At 44.4% G+C, this 13,886-nt stretch overlaps 1 protein-coding gene across 1 annotated transcript; it reads right to left on the reverse strand.

Moving 5' to 3' along the window:
* Positions 1-8,694: 8,694 nt before the first annotated feature.
* LOC143746664 (uncharacterized) lies at positions 8,695-9,987 on the reverse strand. Its single transcript, XM_077238619.1, has one exon. The coding sequence runs from the start codon at positions 9,985-9,987 to the stop codon at positions 8,695-8,697; it is 1,293 nt and encodes a 430-aa protein (XP_077094734.1).
* Positions 9,988-13,886: the final 3,899 nt, after the last annotated feature.

Genomic DNA, 13,886 nt, shown 5'->3' on the forward strand with positions numbered 1-13,886 from the left:
TATTTTTTGTTTTTGTTATTGTTGTTATTCTTCTGTCATTTTTCTCTCCATGTGTTGTTTTTATTGTCAGCTTTTATTGTAGTTTGTGGAAAGTGTTGTCAGCTAGACTTCTGTAGTTTAAAAAATCCTTAATTTAGTTTTATAATTTAAGTTTAGTACTTTAAATTTAACTTATTTTATGTCCAGTTTTTTAAGTTTGTCATTTAATATTTATGTTTTATTTTATTTAATCTTTATTTCGATTAACACAAATGTTTTTTTAAGTTAACAATAACACTGATTCAGTGGAAACTGATGCGAAAAATGAAGTCTCCATACCTGAGAGGAACGAGACCTGAATTTGAGTTTGAAACTGTGAACGGATTCTCCAAGGAACCCAAGGTCATTTTTGAGTGTCTCCCAGCTTGAAATGAGACGGTGACAGAGGCTGAAGGTCAGGCTCCCCTCGAGAGCGTCTCGATGCATCGCAATCTGGCCTAAGTGACGTCAACAGAAATGTCATTTCAGAGATGAAGCAAGTTCATTTTGATGAGAGATTGAGGAGACAAACATTTTTTTCATTGGAATCAGGGTACACTGATGAATGCACAATAAGAAAAGGAAAGCGTTCTAAGAAAGTAAATATTGTCCATTTTGATTTCATGTTGACTGATCCTTAGTAAACACTGGTGTATTATGTACTGGTGTAGAGACAGCAGCTCAGAAGTCATGCTACCTTCCAGTGTTAATCATGTGAATGGTCTGAATACAGCAGAGAGTGTGTGTGTGTGTGTTGGGTAACTCCCAGGCTCAGGCTTCAAGGACTAGTCAGCTGATGAGATTTTGGGGTTTGAGGCACCAGGCAGGACAGTCAGCTGAGGGCTGTGGGAAGTATGTTTTAATTCTTAGGATCAGTGACGTCTGTCTGCGGGAAAAAGCTGCAGGACACACGCACGCACGCACGCACGCACGCACACACACACACACACACACACACACACAGTCTTATTACACTTCAAATCTCATTGGCTGCTGTAATATATGTATGAATGAAAGTACTCTGAGTCTGAGTGTGCATTAAAGGGATAGTTCACCCGAAAATGAAAACTCTGTCAGTAATATCTCTCCCTCATGTTGTTCAACCCCGTAAGACCTTCGTTCATCTTCGGAACACGAATTAAGATATTTTTGATTAAATCTGAGAGCTGGATCACTCCTCCATAGGCTTCTAAGGGATTGACACTTGTTCCCCGAAAAGTTATTAAAGACATCGTTAAAATAGTCCAAGTGACTACAGTGGCTCAATCTTAAGTTTATCAAGCGACGAGAATACTTTTTGTGCGCAAAAACAAACAAAATAACGGCTTTATTTCAACTATTCATTTCTTTCTCTGTGGGCCTCGAGTCAGTTAGCGTAGTGTGATAGCGTAGAGCTACGTCACACGTAGGCTCACTATTGGCCGACGCTGGTCATGTGATGCGTGTGACGTACAACACAGAAGCGCTGCGCTGTTACACTAGTGAACTCACTCGAGGCCCACAGAGAAGGAAATAAATAGTTGAAATAAAGTCGTTATTTTTGTTGGTTTTTGCGCACAAAGTATTCTCGTCGCTTGATAAACTTAAGATTGAGCCACTGTAGTCACTTGGACTATTTTAACGATGTCTTTAATAACTTTTCGGGGAACAAGTTTCAATCCCTTAGAAGCCTATGGAGGAGTGATCCAGCTCTCAGATTTAATCAAAAATATTTTAATTCATAAAATAAAAATTTAATTTATATTCATAAAAATTTAATTTATATTGTACATCATGTACTGTCCCAACACTACCAAAATTGTTAATTATAGAAAGGTAAACACAAATGTCCTAAAAATCAATTGAACCAAATCAATACTATGAAGCAGTGTTTTCCGTACTGCCCCGCACGGCAAAATAAATCATATCTGTTTTGAATGTGAATTTGCTGTATTACAGAATACTGTAGTCTAACAAATGACTCTTATAAGCCATTTTTTTAGTAAATCAAAAACATACAGAGCGATCAGTGTAGTCTGATTCCCGAACGAATAACTCTCATGATCCGGCTTTTTCAGGGAATGAAAAATAAATAAAATAAAAATACAGTGTGACAAGTCCGATTTACAAACAAATGACTCTTTAAGATTATTATTTTAATGAATGACTCAAAAAGACTATCAGTTTTCAGTTTGATAAATCCTTCCCTGAACAACTGCAAAATTTAAAAAGCCTATTTATTTTAGCTATAGTATGCAATTATACGGCTAAAATCACATTTTATTATTTACAATAAGTAAATATTTATTTACTTATTGAAATATTTGCAAGGAAGCAAACTTAGTTCAGCGAATAAAACACTGACACAATGATGGACAAGTAACAAGAATATTCGCAATAACATAGTTTTACTGAATAATTAAGTAAACATAATTTCTTAATTTATCCTTGTAAAGAAACCTCATTGCTGAACTGCTACTCTCTGCTGTCTCAGACGACGACATATTTTCCTGTCGGCCACCGTAAACTTTTGTTGGTTGCAATTCGTAACCTCACCACTAGATGCCACTAAAAATCACTCACTGCACATTTAAAAGTACAGTAATAAAAAAGAATTGTTGCCATGTGCACCAGTCGCCATGTGCATTTCAAACTGTTCCCTGCAGCATGAACTCTAATAATCAGAATAAAATCCATAATCAGAATAATTAATAATAGAAGATTACAATGAATACTTAAATTAATACTAATTTGAATGGGACTTAATAGAGGACGCATGCTGTTTGCCGTCAGGACTTGGCTGTTCTCCACCTTGCTGGTTATAGCAGCTTGTACCATTAACATGGAGCGCGCATTAGAGTCGCAGTAAGAGGATTAGCTGATGGACATTTCTGCCATGCCTGGTCAATTATGAAAATGAAAAATGGACAAAAGGTCAGAGTTGACATAATGTACACTCCATATCACAAAACTCTTTACCCCGCTACGCAAATGCCCATATAAACAGAGGGTTTTTGTAAGTCACCACATTGGGAAAAAAGCAATAAGCGTGACACTATTAGAGGACGGTTTATCTTCTAGTTTTTCTTGGCTTCTTCTTTCTTTTTCCTCTGCATGCTTGCACTGTGTATTCATTCTGCATAAATGAATCTCGCTGTTGTGTCTTCTTGTATTCATACCTCAGCGCCATAAATTAGTAGGAAGTGGAGCATGAAATAAAGTCTAACAACCTGAAAATCAACATTGCTGAACGCCAGCAGAACTGTTATGCATTAATGGAGTCAAGCTTCACTTTGTAACACAGCCATTCCTGTTATCAACATGCACCTTGATTATAAAACCGTGCTAATCTCTGTGGATCTGTACAAATGCCATCTGACCCCATATAGAAATGTAATAGGCCTATATGTCAATATAAGTAAATTACATAATGTCAGTGCTCATGTATGTCTGCTGCCTATATGAAAATGTATGCAAAATTCATATAGCCTATATAAAACACATAGACATGTATGAAACATATATTTCAAAATATAGCAAAAATTGCCGTTTTCATGTAAGTGCCATATATTCTCCCGTATATGCACATAAATGTTAAATATATGTAAGACGCATATATGCATATATGTACTTATTTCAATGCATCAGTATCACATGCATGTATGTTTACATAAATGTATTAAATATGTGGGAAACAGATATGTATGTCAAATAATTTTACTTAATGTTGTCCATATATGCGAGAAACCAATACTATACTGTAATAAGCAGATGGTAGCCTATATATGGATGAACTCAAATATTTTCTTCACATGTTTGGACACATAAATGTTCATATATGTTGCAGGCATATATTGTGTTCTCAGATAAGTCAAATATATGTATAGACAGTGGTTTAATTGGGCCGGGGCTCTCCGGGGCTCAGCCCCGGCACATAAGCCGGGCGTATGCAGTCAGTTGCCTGGAAATGATGTCACATAAAATTGATGAAAGTGATGCTTTTGAAAACATATTTCTGACAATAAATGAATGATTTTTGAAATGGCATGTCTATGTTGTCTCGGCGGAGCTGAGAACAATCGGAACACGGCCGTATTCTTGTTCAGCTGCTTAATATCTTTGTCAGTCGAGTCGACCATGATCGCGCACCTCTCGCGCACGCGCATCTAGGTGACACGGATAAATGTATGCAGCAATATATAATGCATATTCCTGAGAGATCCGTAGTTGCGCGGGATGTGGAAGCGTGCAAAAGTTCCAGAAATGTACAAAAAGTGTCCTAGCTGTCCTTGAATGACAAGGTAAGGAAAATAAGACTAAATCAAAATTAAAAAACCAAGACTAGGTTGACCATGTGATTTTTCTCAGGAGATGTTTTGAGCATTTTACTTCAGACACCGGATTATCAGCAAACTGCCAAGAGAGCTGCTAGCCCAGTAAACAATTACCGTCTTTCAAAGTTGAAATTTGGTTGAAAATAAGTCTGTCCACTTTGTACTAGTTTACAACGTGATTTCAACTGATCATCTAAGATACCACATGTTTTCAAATGATAATCTAAGACAGGGCCGGATTCAGCCAGCCCCACTAGGGGGTGCAGGTAGAATATCAGGGGGGGCAAGTCATTTAACGGAACATTTAAATTTGATAAATATAGTGATTTGATTTATATTGTGATATATATCGATATGGCCAGAAATGAAAAAATATATTGTGAAATGAAAAAATCCTATATCGCCCAGCTCTAATCTATCAGCTCAAAGCTATCAGCTATCAGCATTTGATTTGTCTTATAGGTTTTATGTTGGACACAAATAGGACACTGGCTTGTGCCCTGTTGAGGCTGCATTTATCTTGTTTTTAATCTTTTTTTTTTTTTATCTCTCTGTCTGTCTTGTCTGTCCTTTCGTTTTTTATTTCAATCTTTTTTATTTCTTTTTTTGTGTTTTCATTTCTTTAGCTCTGTACACCGCATGGCTTATATCAGTCATTATAGCATCAGTCGTCTGCTTTTCTGTGCAAAAGTCCTAAAAAATGCGTCCATATCTAGACCTGTTGTTATGGCCTTCTCGTGAGCCAGAATAACTAAATTTCTTTTTCTCTCATGTAGCATAGTGCGGCGGAAGGGGGTAAGAAAGAACACGAGACAAAGTGGAGAAAGAGCCCTCGCATGATGCAGATGATAGGCCTATTCCAATCACGAGTGAGGTCACATACATGCGATGGAGCTGAGGAAAGGCATTCTAATACCCGTGTAGATATGTGCAAATGGTGGAGAGGTCTACAAACTCTACGTTCTCATCATCATTAGTCTTTTTGAATTATTTTTCCAACATAATTTTTGCGACAAGAATCTCATTGGAAAGTTTGTCACTGCCACAGTGTGTCTGCGTGCTCCGCTCTGCAGTGACTGACTGAGACGTGAAGCTCAGCAGGTTCACCACAAGCCGGAGAAGCGGCCACGCCCTCCCTATGCATCTACCAATCAGTAGCTACTTTGAATGAGGGATAGAGAGCAGAGAGTGCTCACTCTGACCATTTTTCTTGAAATCTTTTTTAAATTTGGGATCTTTGCATGCCATCACGTTGAAATCTTTTTTAAATTTGGGATCTTTGCATGCCATCACGTTTGGGGGGGCAGTCAGCGCATTTGGGGGGGCATGAGAGCATGTTTCTCCCTTATGAAAATTAACCTTGGTTTAACCATTGCTATCCCAAACTCATAAACTGTTATTTTTATGAGGAACATTTTTTTTTTTGCAGTAACATCACAGTAACAACTAAAATAACCATGGTTTTTACTACAGCATTTGCAGTAAAACCATAATAACTCCAAAATAAACCCTGGTTTTACTACAGAGCCTAGCTTAACTTTGGTTTCATTTTAGGTTGAACTGTCCCTTTAAATGATGCACTTTCAAGTCCCTTTCAAGGATCCATAGTCTTTTATGATACTCCTCAAGCTGAAGTGCAGTTGAACTGCTTTGTTGTAAGTCGTCATCCTTGACTGATTCCCTGCTTGTGGACAATCATGTGACATAGTGTGGAAACCACGAGTGCCACTAACTGGGAGTGCTGACTTCATATCCTGTCACTGCCTTCACATACCATCACCTTCATACTCTTTTGTTTTCCTTTTAGTGCCATTCATGTGACTATACAGAACAAAAATTAAGTTGGCACTCCAACATCAGCATCTTTAATGGCGGAGCGGTCCTGAAATTGTTTCACAGCTCTCTGCCGCCACCCTGTGGTGTGATCGCGTAACTGCATTAATTATAGACCGCCAGGATCTTCTGTGTTTGCTGATTTATCACTACTGATGGGAAAAAGCTCCTACAAAGACCAACGATCACAGCCATTCTACATACGAGTGACATAGGAAAACAGGGTGATATGAAACATTAAACTATTATAGCCTACTTCAGAGGAAATCTATCTCTGCCTCTTTATAACTATGGCATTGACTTCCAAAAAGGATGGTTTAGCGTGTAAAATGGTGTTGTGTGTGAGGTCATTTGTGGTTATAAGGATTCTTATGGTCAATTACGCCATCTCAAGCTGAGCTTTCTATCAAAGAGATAAAAAAAGGCTGTATAATAGACTGGTTCGTAGTCAGAGTTGGAAACGTCTTGAAAAAAATGTGTCTTTTCCCACAAATTTTGTTTGTATGCAAATTGTTTAATATACAAGGAACACATTTCTAGTAATTGTGCAGTTAATTATATTGTATTTTCAGAAAGTTTGGGAATATTTTTCCTCTCCCCAAATTTGTCACTACCAAAACGAAACAATACATAATTTAATAAGAAGGCTTATATTGACCTATTAATATTTTGTTTACATCTACCTTGTTAATGTATTCTTTTGCTATTTAAAAAAAAAGTTTCCACAGGTAAATCAATAACAATTTTAACAATATTTCAAGTATGATTTATAAGATTTGCTGTATTTTGAATCCAATCATTCTTTGTAAAATAAATTCAGTTGATCATGATTTCAAAGTTAAGGATTCATTAGTTTGAATATGCATTGAATCAAACACTATAATAATATCTTAGTTGATAATTCAATATACTTTACTTTAAACAAAACATGCATGTTTCGGTCGTGACGGCACATTTTAGTGACATGACAAGTATCTAAAACATACTAAGATACTAATTATTTGCATAATTTTGTTTATTTCCCCCAAATAAATGATTATGTGTCCCCTTTTGTCACTACCAAAACAATGATGACATGTTTCGGTCTGTTTCGGTAGTGACAATTTTAGATACTTTTGAGCCTAGTTCAATATGATCACCAGCACATGGTTTCCTAGCACAGTTCTGAACAGTTGTACACGCACACAAAAACTACATTTCATGGAATAACACCCAAAAAAGTTTGCTTAAATGCAGAAAAAGGGTTTTTGGTAGTGACGTTCCTTAAAGTTACACACTGATTTTCAGACTTTTGAACACATTTCCCTCAAAATGATGGTCGCATAGAGGGACACAGGAATATTTTCTGATAATAAATGTAGGGGTGTGAAGTGTTAAAATCAGTCTCAGCCAATGGACTACAACACACACTGTTTCGGTGGTGACATGAAAATGCGGGACATGTTTTGTTTTTACATAAAGTTTCATGATTTAAAAATAAAATATAAACTAAATGTTTTTTTTTAACTTCACTTTTTAAAAGAAATCAAAAATATATTTTTAAAAACAACAACGCGTTAATTTAGGGATTAGGGTTTGATAAATTAGGATTTTATATATTTTAAATATTATTGTGGGATTCAATAGATAACAGAAGGATCTTTGTAAACATCTAAAATTTGAATACTTAAATGCTTTTTAAATGTGTTTTTTGGTTGTGGGACAATTTGCACCATTTCTGTAACGGCCCATATCACGCCATGTTTGCTAAATAAATTTGACTGAATCACTAAAGTTGTTAAAGGAATAGTTGAAAATTCAGTCATTTTTTACTTACCCGCTGTAGTTTCAATAACATCTTTCTTTTGTGAAAAACAACGTTGATTTTTGGGTAAAAAACAATAGGTTACTATCGTAACCCCGGTTCTCTGAAACATCGAGTGGAGAGATCCACCTATGGGAAGGGCATCCGTACCTGACCTCTGCAGAAGCATCCAATTGCACCAAGTCTGGCTAGACAGACAGAAGCGCGCAGCCAATGCCAGGTGAGGCCACACCCCCTCACCTAAGGGCATATAACATCTGGGCGCGCTGCTATTCCTCAGTAAGTATATTCGCTTCTCGTGCAGCAAGCGGGGCAAAGCTGGTGGATCTCTCCACTCGATGTTTCAGAGAACCGGGGTTACGATAGTAACCTATTGTTCTCTTTCATCATCTCGTGTTCGAGATCCACCTATGGGAGAGACATGGACAGCTCCCCGATTGCCCAATACACTCACAGTGAGGTTCTGAAAGCCAGAGAAAGACGGTCACCCCGGGGAGGCGGTGCCTGACACGTCCATTAATCATGAACCTGCAAAGGTGACGCCACACCGACTGCTGTGGACACGCAGGACATGAAGCATGCATGAGACACATACATGAAAGTACCCCCAACCCACCAAGGCACATAAACTAAACCCATAACGGGAAGTAAATGTTTGGTGGCAAGAATGAACATGACCAGCCGGGCCATTCACTCTTATTGGTTTCAACAGGGTACAGGGAAGAGCTAAGAAGACCCAACCCCTAAAACCGAATGTGCTACCGAGGTTCTGGTGACATCCAGCCGGTAGTAACGCACAAAGGTATGAGGAGAAGCCCAACTGGCAGCGGAGCAGATGTCCTGCAGTGACACTCCCCTAAACAAAGCCCAAGAGGCGGCTAAGCCCCTTGTGGAATGAGCTCTGATGCCCCTTGGGGGCTGCACTCCCTTTGCTTCATAAGCCATAGTTATAGCGCCCACAACCCAATGTGAGAGGCGTTGCTTCGATATGGGACTCCCTCTGTGCGGAGGGGCCCATGAAACAAAGAGCTGGTCGCTCTTCCGGAAAGCGCTGGTCCTGGTCATATAAGCCTGTAAAGCACGGACTGGACACAGAGCATTCAGCCTCTGATCCTCCAGAGAGGTAAAAGGTGGAGGGTGAAAAGCGGACAGCTCCAACACCTCCGAAGTGAACGCAGGGAAGCACTTCGGCATGAAGGCCGGGTTAGGCTTAAGGGAAACCTTATCTCCACTGAGGGAGAACTTAGTGCACGAGGGGTGAACCGAGAGTGCATGTAGCTCACTGACACGTTTGGCAGATGCCAAGGCCAAGAGCAAAGCTGTCTTGAAGGACAGCAGCTTAAGGGAAATACTCCCCAGGGGCTCAAAAGGATGTTGAGACAGTGCTTCCAGCACCATGGAGAGGTCCCATTCCGGAACAGTTCTCCTGATGACTGGCAACGAGCGGCGTGCACCCTTCATGAATCTGCGGATTAGAGGGTGCTGCCCGACAGTAGAGCCCTCAAAACCCACATGACAGGCTGAAATCGCAGCCAAATAGACCTTAATGGTGGAAAAAGACCTCCCTTTTTCCATGAGGTCCTGAAGGAAACACAAAATATCAGGAACTGAGCACTGATAAGATGTGAGACCGCGCCCATCGCACCACCCTTCGAACACGTGCCACTTACAGCCATATAAGGACCGTGTAGAGACGGCCCTGGCATTCTGAATAGTGGCGACCACACGCGGCGAAAGCCCAAGTGCGTTCAGGTTCGTCCTCTCACGGGCCAGGCCCAGAGAGCCACCCTGTCCGGGTGGGGGTGGTAAATCTCCCCGTTGGCTTGGGACAATAGATCCGTGCGAACGGGAAGGCGCCACGGCTCGGCGTATAACAGAGGAATTATCTCCGCCAGCCATGGTGCCTTGGGCCACCTGGGTGCTATCAGAATGAGAGACAGGCCCTGCTCTCTCACCCTGGCCAATGAGGGAATTATCAGGCACAGGGGAGGAAAAGCATACAGGAGCACTCTGGGCCATGGGTGGGCCAGTGCGTCTACCCCGAGGGGCGCGTCCATGTCCCTTAGAGAGAAGAACATAGGACAATGGTAGTTTTCGCGCGAGGCGAATAGATCTACGCTCGCCCGTCCGAATCTCATCCATAGCATTTCCACTATCTGAGGGTGAAGACGCCAATCTCCGTAGATTGGGTTTCCCCTTGATAGCAGATCCGCACCTCTGTTCAGAATGCCCGGAACGTGAGTTGCGCGTAACGACAGGAAAACCCGTCTGCTCCACACCAAAAGCTTGTAAGCTAGAGCGTGGAGTTTCGACGAGCGCATGCCGCCCTGACGGTTGATATAAGCCACAGCCGTGGTATTGTCGCACCGTACTAGAACGTGATGTCCCTGCAGGCGAGGCAGAAAATGATTCAGAGCTTTCCAAATGGTTAAAAGCTCTAAATAGTTTATGTGCGCTGAACGTAGTCTGTTTGGCCACAGACCGTTCACCGTTCTGCCCTCCTGGGTGGCACCCCAGCCTGTCAAGGACGCATCTGTCGTCACAACTTTCCGCATCGTAACCGCCCCCAGAGGGGTTCCCCGTGCGTAAAAGTTCTCGCTCTCCCAGTGGCGCAAGGTCGCCGAGCAGGCGCGTGTCACTGTTACCGAGCGGCAAAGGTCGCGAATCGGGCTGAAATGTAGTGACAAGACCCATTTCATGAACGCCCTCATCCTCAGAAGTCCCAATGGCACAACTTGGGTGGATGAAGCCATGAGACCCTGTAGCCTGAGACATGTGCGATATTGCACTTTCGCCCCTTCTCTGAACTGCGTCAGACAGTTCATCAGAGAGCGAACGCGCTCTTGAGAGAGGCGCGCTCGCATGGAGACCGAATTCAACTCCAAGCCCAAGAAAATGACATTCTGACTGGGCGTGAAATTGCTCTTGCTCACATTCACTTGAAACCCGAGCGATGTGATGTGCGCGAGCACACGGTCGGTGTCCTGCAACACCTTCTCCTTTGATTCGGCTATGATGAGCCAATCGTCTATATAAGTCAGGATTCTCAGACCTGATATTCTCAGAGGTGCTAAGCCCGCCTCCGCGCACAGACAGAAAGACCGGGGACTCAAACTGAGTCCAAACGGAAGAACTGTGAATTCGTAACATATGCCCTGGTAGGCGAAACGAAGAAACTTCCTGTGCGGAGGATAGATGCTTATGTGAAAGAAAGCATCTTTCAGATCGACTGATGTGAACCAGTCGTTCTGTTTTATGGCACGGGCGAGTGCGCCTTGTGTCAGCATTCTGAAATTGTATTTCCTCAAATGTTTGTTCAACACTCGAAGGTCCAAGATAGGGCGGAGAGAGCCGCCTTTTTTCGGGACCAGAAAATAACGGGAATAAAAACCCTGGTTCATCAGATTGGGAGGTACCACCTGAATCGCTCCCTTGTTTAAGAGAGATGAAATTTCCTCTTTCAGAATGTGAGAGGCGTTCTCTTCCGTGTGAGAAAAGAGAATGCCGTTGAAATGCGGGGGTTTTACTGCGAATTGCAATCTGTAACCCTGCATTACTGTACGCATCACCCACTCGGGAGCTGAAACGGTTCGCCAAGCCGCTTCGTGACTCGCGAGAGCTCCCGCTCGGGCCAGAGCGGAGCTGTGTGAGACCGACAGGTTTATTTGTGATGCAATGGCGCCATCTAGTGGGTACACTAGAGGCGACATGCAGGGGTTCGGAGGGATTTCCTCTCTCTGCAGTGAGATGAATTCTCTCTGCGGAGAGAGGTTTTCCCGCCGAAACGAATTCATTTGATTCGTATTTTTTTGTGTTTTGTGTGTTTTGTGTTGGGCAAACACTGGGGCCGAAGCCTTTATTGAGAGAGTGAGGGGAACAGAGTGTGGGCAGTGTGGTGTCACTGAGCTTAAACTTTCCCTTACAAAGGGCCCCCTGAACGTGGGGGGAAAACACACATTTCTCGAACACACGAGCTGGGCAGTCTCGTTTACACACGGAGAGCTGACCCATCCGCGGGACCCCCTGGGTTTTTTGGACGGGGGTCCTAGAAGAGGAGGGGAGTCCGAAGGGCTTGCGGCCCGTGAACATGGACTCGAAGCCCCCATCGGCTGAACATCAGGCAGGCCGCTTGCGTTTCGAGTCGGTGGGGTTGGAATTCGCAGGTCTCCCGGCCGCGGCCGCGGCGGGAGCGGGCTTACCCCAGTGCTTGTGTGTAGGTGCTGGGTTATGTTGCCGAGGGGGTGGTTTGTTGCGGGGCTTTTCTCTGCCCTGATGAAACTGTCGTCCCGTGGCCGGTGGGTTAGGCAAACGCACAGGGGGCGCCTGGCGTGGGACTGACTTCCTAGGAAGGCAAAGTTTGAAGGCCTCATCCTCCTTTTTCTTATCGTCACACCGTTGTTGCATCAGTGCGACGGCGGGGCCGAAGAGAGCCCGGCCGGGCTCCACCGGCGCGCCCGCGATGCGCCGTTTCTCACTGTCAGGGAGTCCCGACAGGTTCAGCCAGAGCGCGCGCTCTCCGACCACGGAAAGCGCCATGGAGCGCCCGCAAGCTTGGACGGCCTGCCGAGCGTTACGGAGGACGAGGTCGTTCACCGTTAGGATCTCCTTCCACAGGGTTTCAGAAGGATTTCCCTTTTCCAATTGTTGCCCTAACTCTTCAAGGATCTCCGCCCGGTAGGCGGAGAGGAGCGAAGAAACGTTAAGGGCCCTGACAGCCACGGCCGAGGACTTATAAGCTGCCTGGTGAACGGAGGCAGCAAAACGGTCCATCTTGTTGGGCAAGACCGGCTTGGGGGGAGCGAGCAGCCCGCCCTGAGCGGGGTTAAGGTGCCTGGCGATGGAAGGTTCGACGGTGGGAGGTTCGCCCATACCGTGCGCCGCCATGTCCTTAACCTCGAGTCCCGTGAGACCGTGTTTGAAGTCGAGCGGGTCGCTCCAATAATTTCTCATGTGCTTCGCGCACGCCGGGAGGATGGGGAAGAGTTGTTTCCTCGGGCCGGGAGGGGGTCCCAGCACTTTCCCATCATAAATATCCCTCTCCTGGTCGGTGGCGCTCTGCGGTGCCGGCCATTCGATGTTGAGACGAGCGGCCGCTCGCTCACACACTTCCAGGAGGATGGCTTGAGGCAGAACCGCGTGGGCCGTAGCCTGGGGAACACCAGAGGGCGGGATGGCCTCCTCGTCCTCTGAAACCCCAAGAATGGCCGCATCCTCCTCTTCGCCAGAACCGGGCAGGTCGTGGACGAGAGTGAGGTTGTCCCCGAAGATGTCCTCCTCGGGGAAGGCGGGATTGGGCTGGTCAGCCCAGACGAGAGACGTTGCGCCCCGGGAGGCCCCCGGTAGCGGGTCGTCATCACCGTGTCCCCCGTCCGAGTCAGAAGGGCTGAGCCCGGTGCACTGTGTCACTGCCACCTTAAGACGGCGTTTTAGCAGCTTCCTAGGCAGCAAGAGGCAGAAACTGCAATTCTCCGGGTTTTCAAGGGCTTCCCGAGCGTGCTTAAGACCCAAACAGACCACGCAAAGCTGATGAAGATCCTTAGCTGCGATGAGGGCACCACACGCGGCCGGGCAGGCCCGTGACATGCTATCCCCTGGAGAGGCTGCAGGCTTAGACAGTGACATACCAGCGAAGAAAACGGAGAAATCCGTGGCGGGCAGCCGTGAGGAGAAACGGTGAAAATAGCGAGAGCGTGGGCGGCTCCGAATGCAAAGCAGCAGTAGTTGAAAAATAAACAACTGTCACGTCCGGCGGAGGCTGATCTGGTCGATATGTCCTCCTGAAGACACGAGGTGAGCAGTGTAAAAATCCAACCGAGCTGTGAGATGCAGAGATCGCGAGAAGCGAATGTCAACTGAGGAATAGCAGCGCGCCCAGATGTTATATGCCCTTAGGTGAGGGGGTGTGGCCTCACCTGGCA

This window comes from Siphateles boraxobius, unplaced genomic scaffold (genome assembly GCF_051911475.1).
Source record: "Siphateles boraxobius isolate OS27281-9 unplaced genomic scaffold, OSU_SipBor_1 22, whole genome shotgun sequence".
NCBI lineage: Eukaryota > Metazoa > Chordata > Actinopteri > Cypriniformes > Leuciscidae > Siphateles > Siphateles boraxobius.

What these genes read in the sequence shown, in the direction of transcription:
- LOC143746664 (XM_077238619.1), bottom strand. Translation starts at nt 9,987, where the DNA reads ATGGCCCAGAGTGCTCCTGTATGCTTTTCCTCCCCTGTGCCTGATAAT.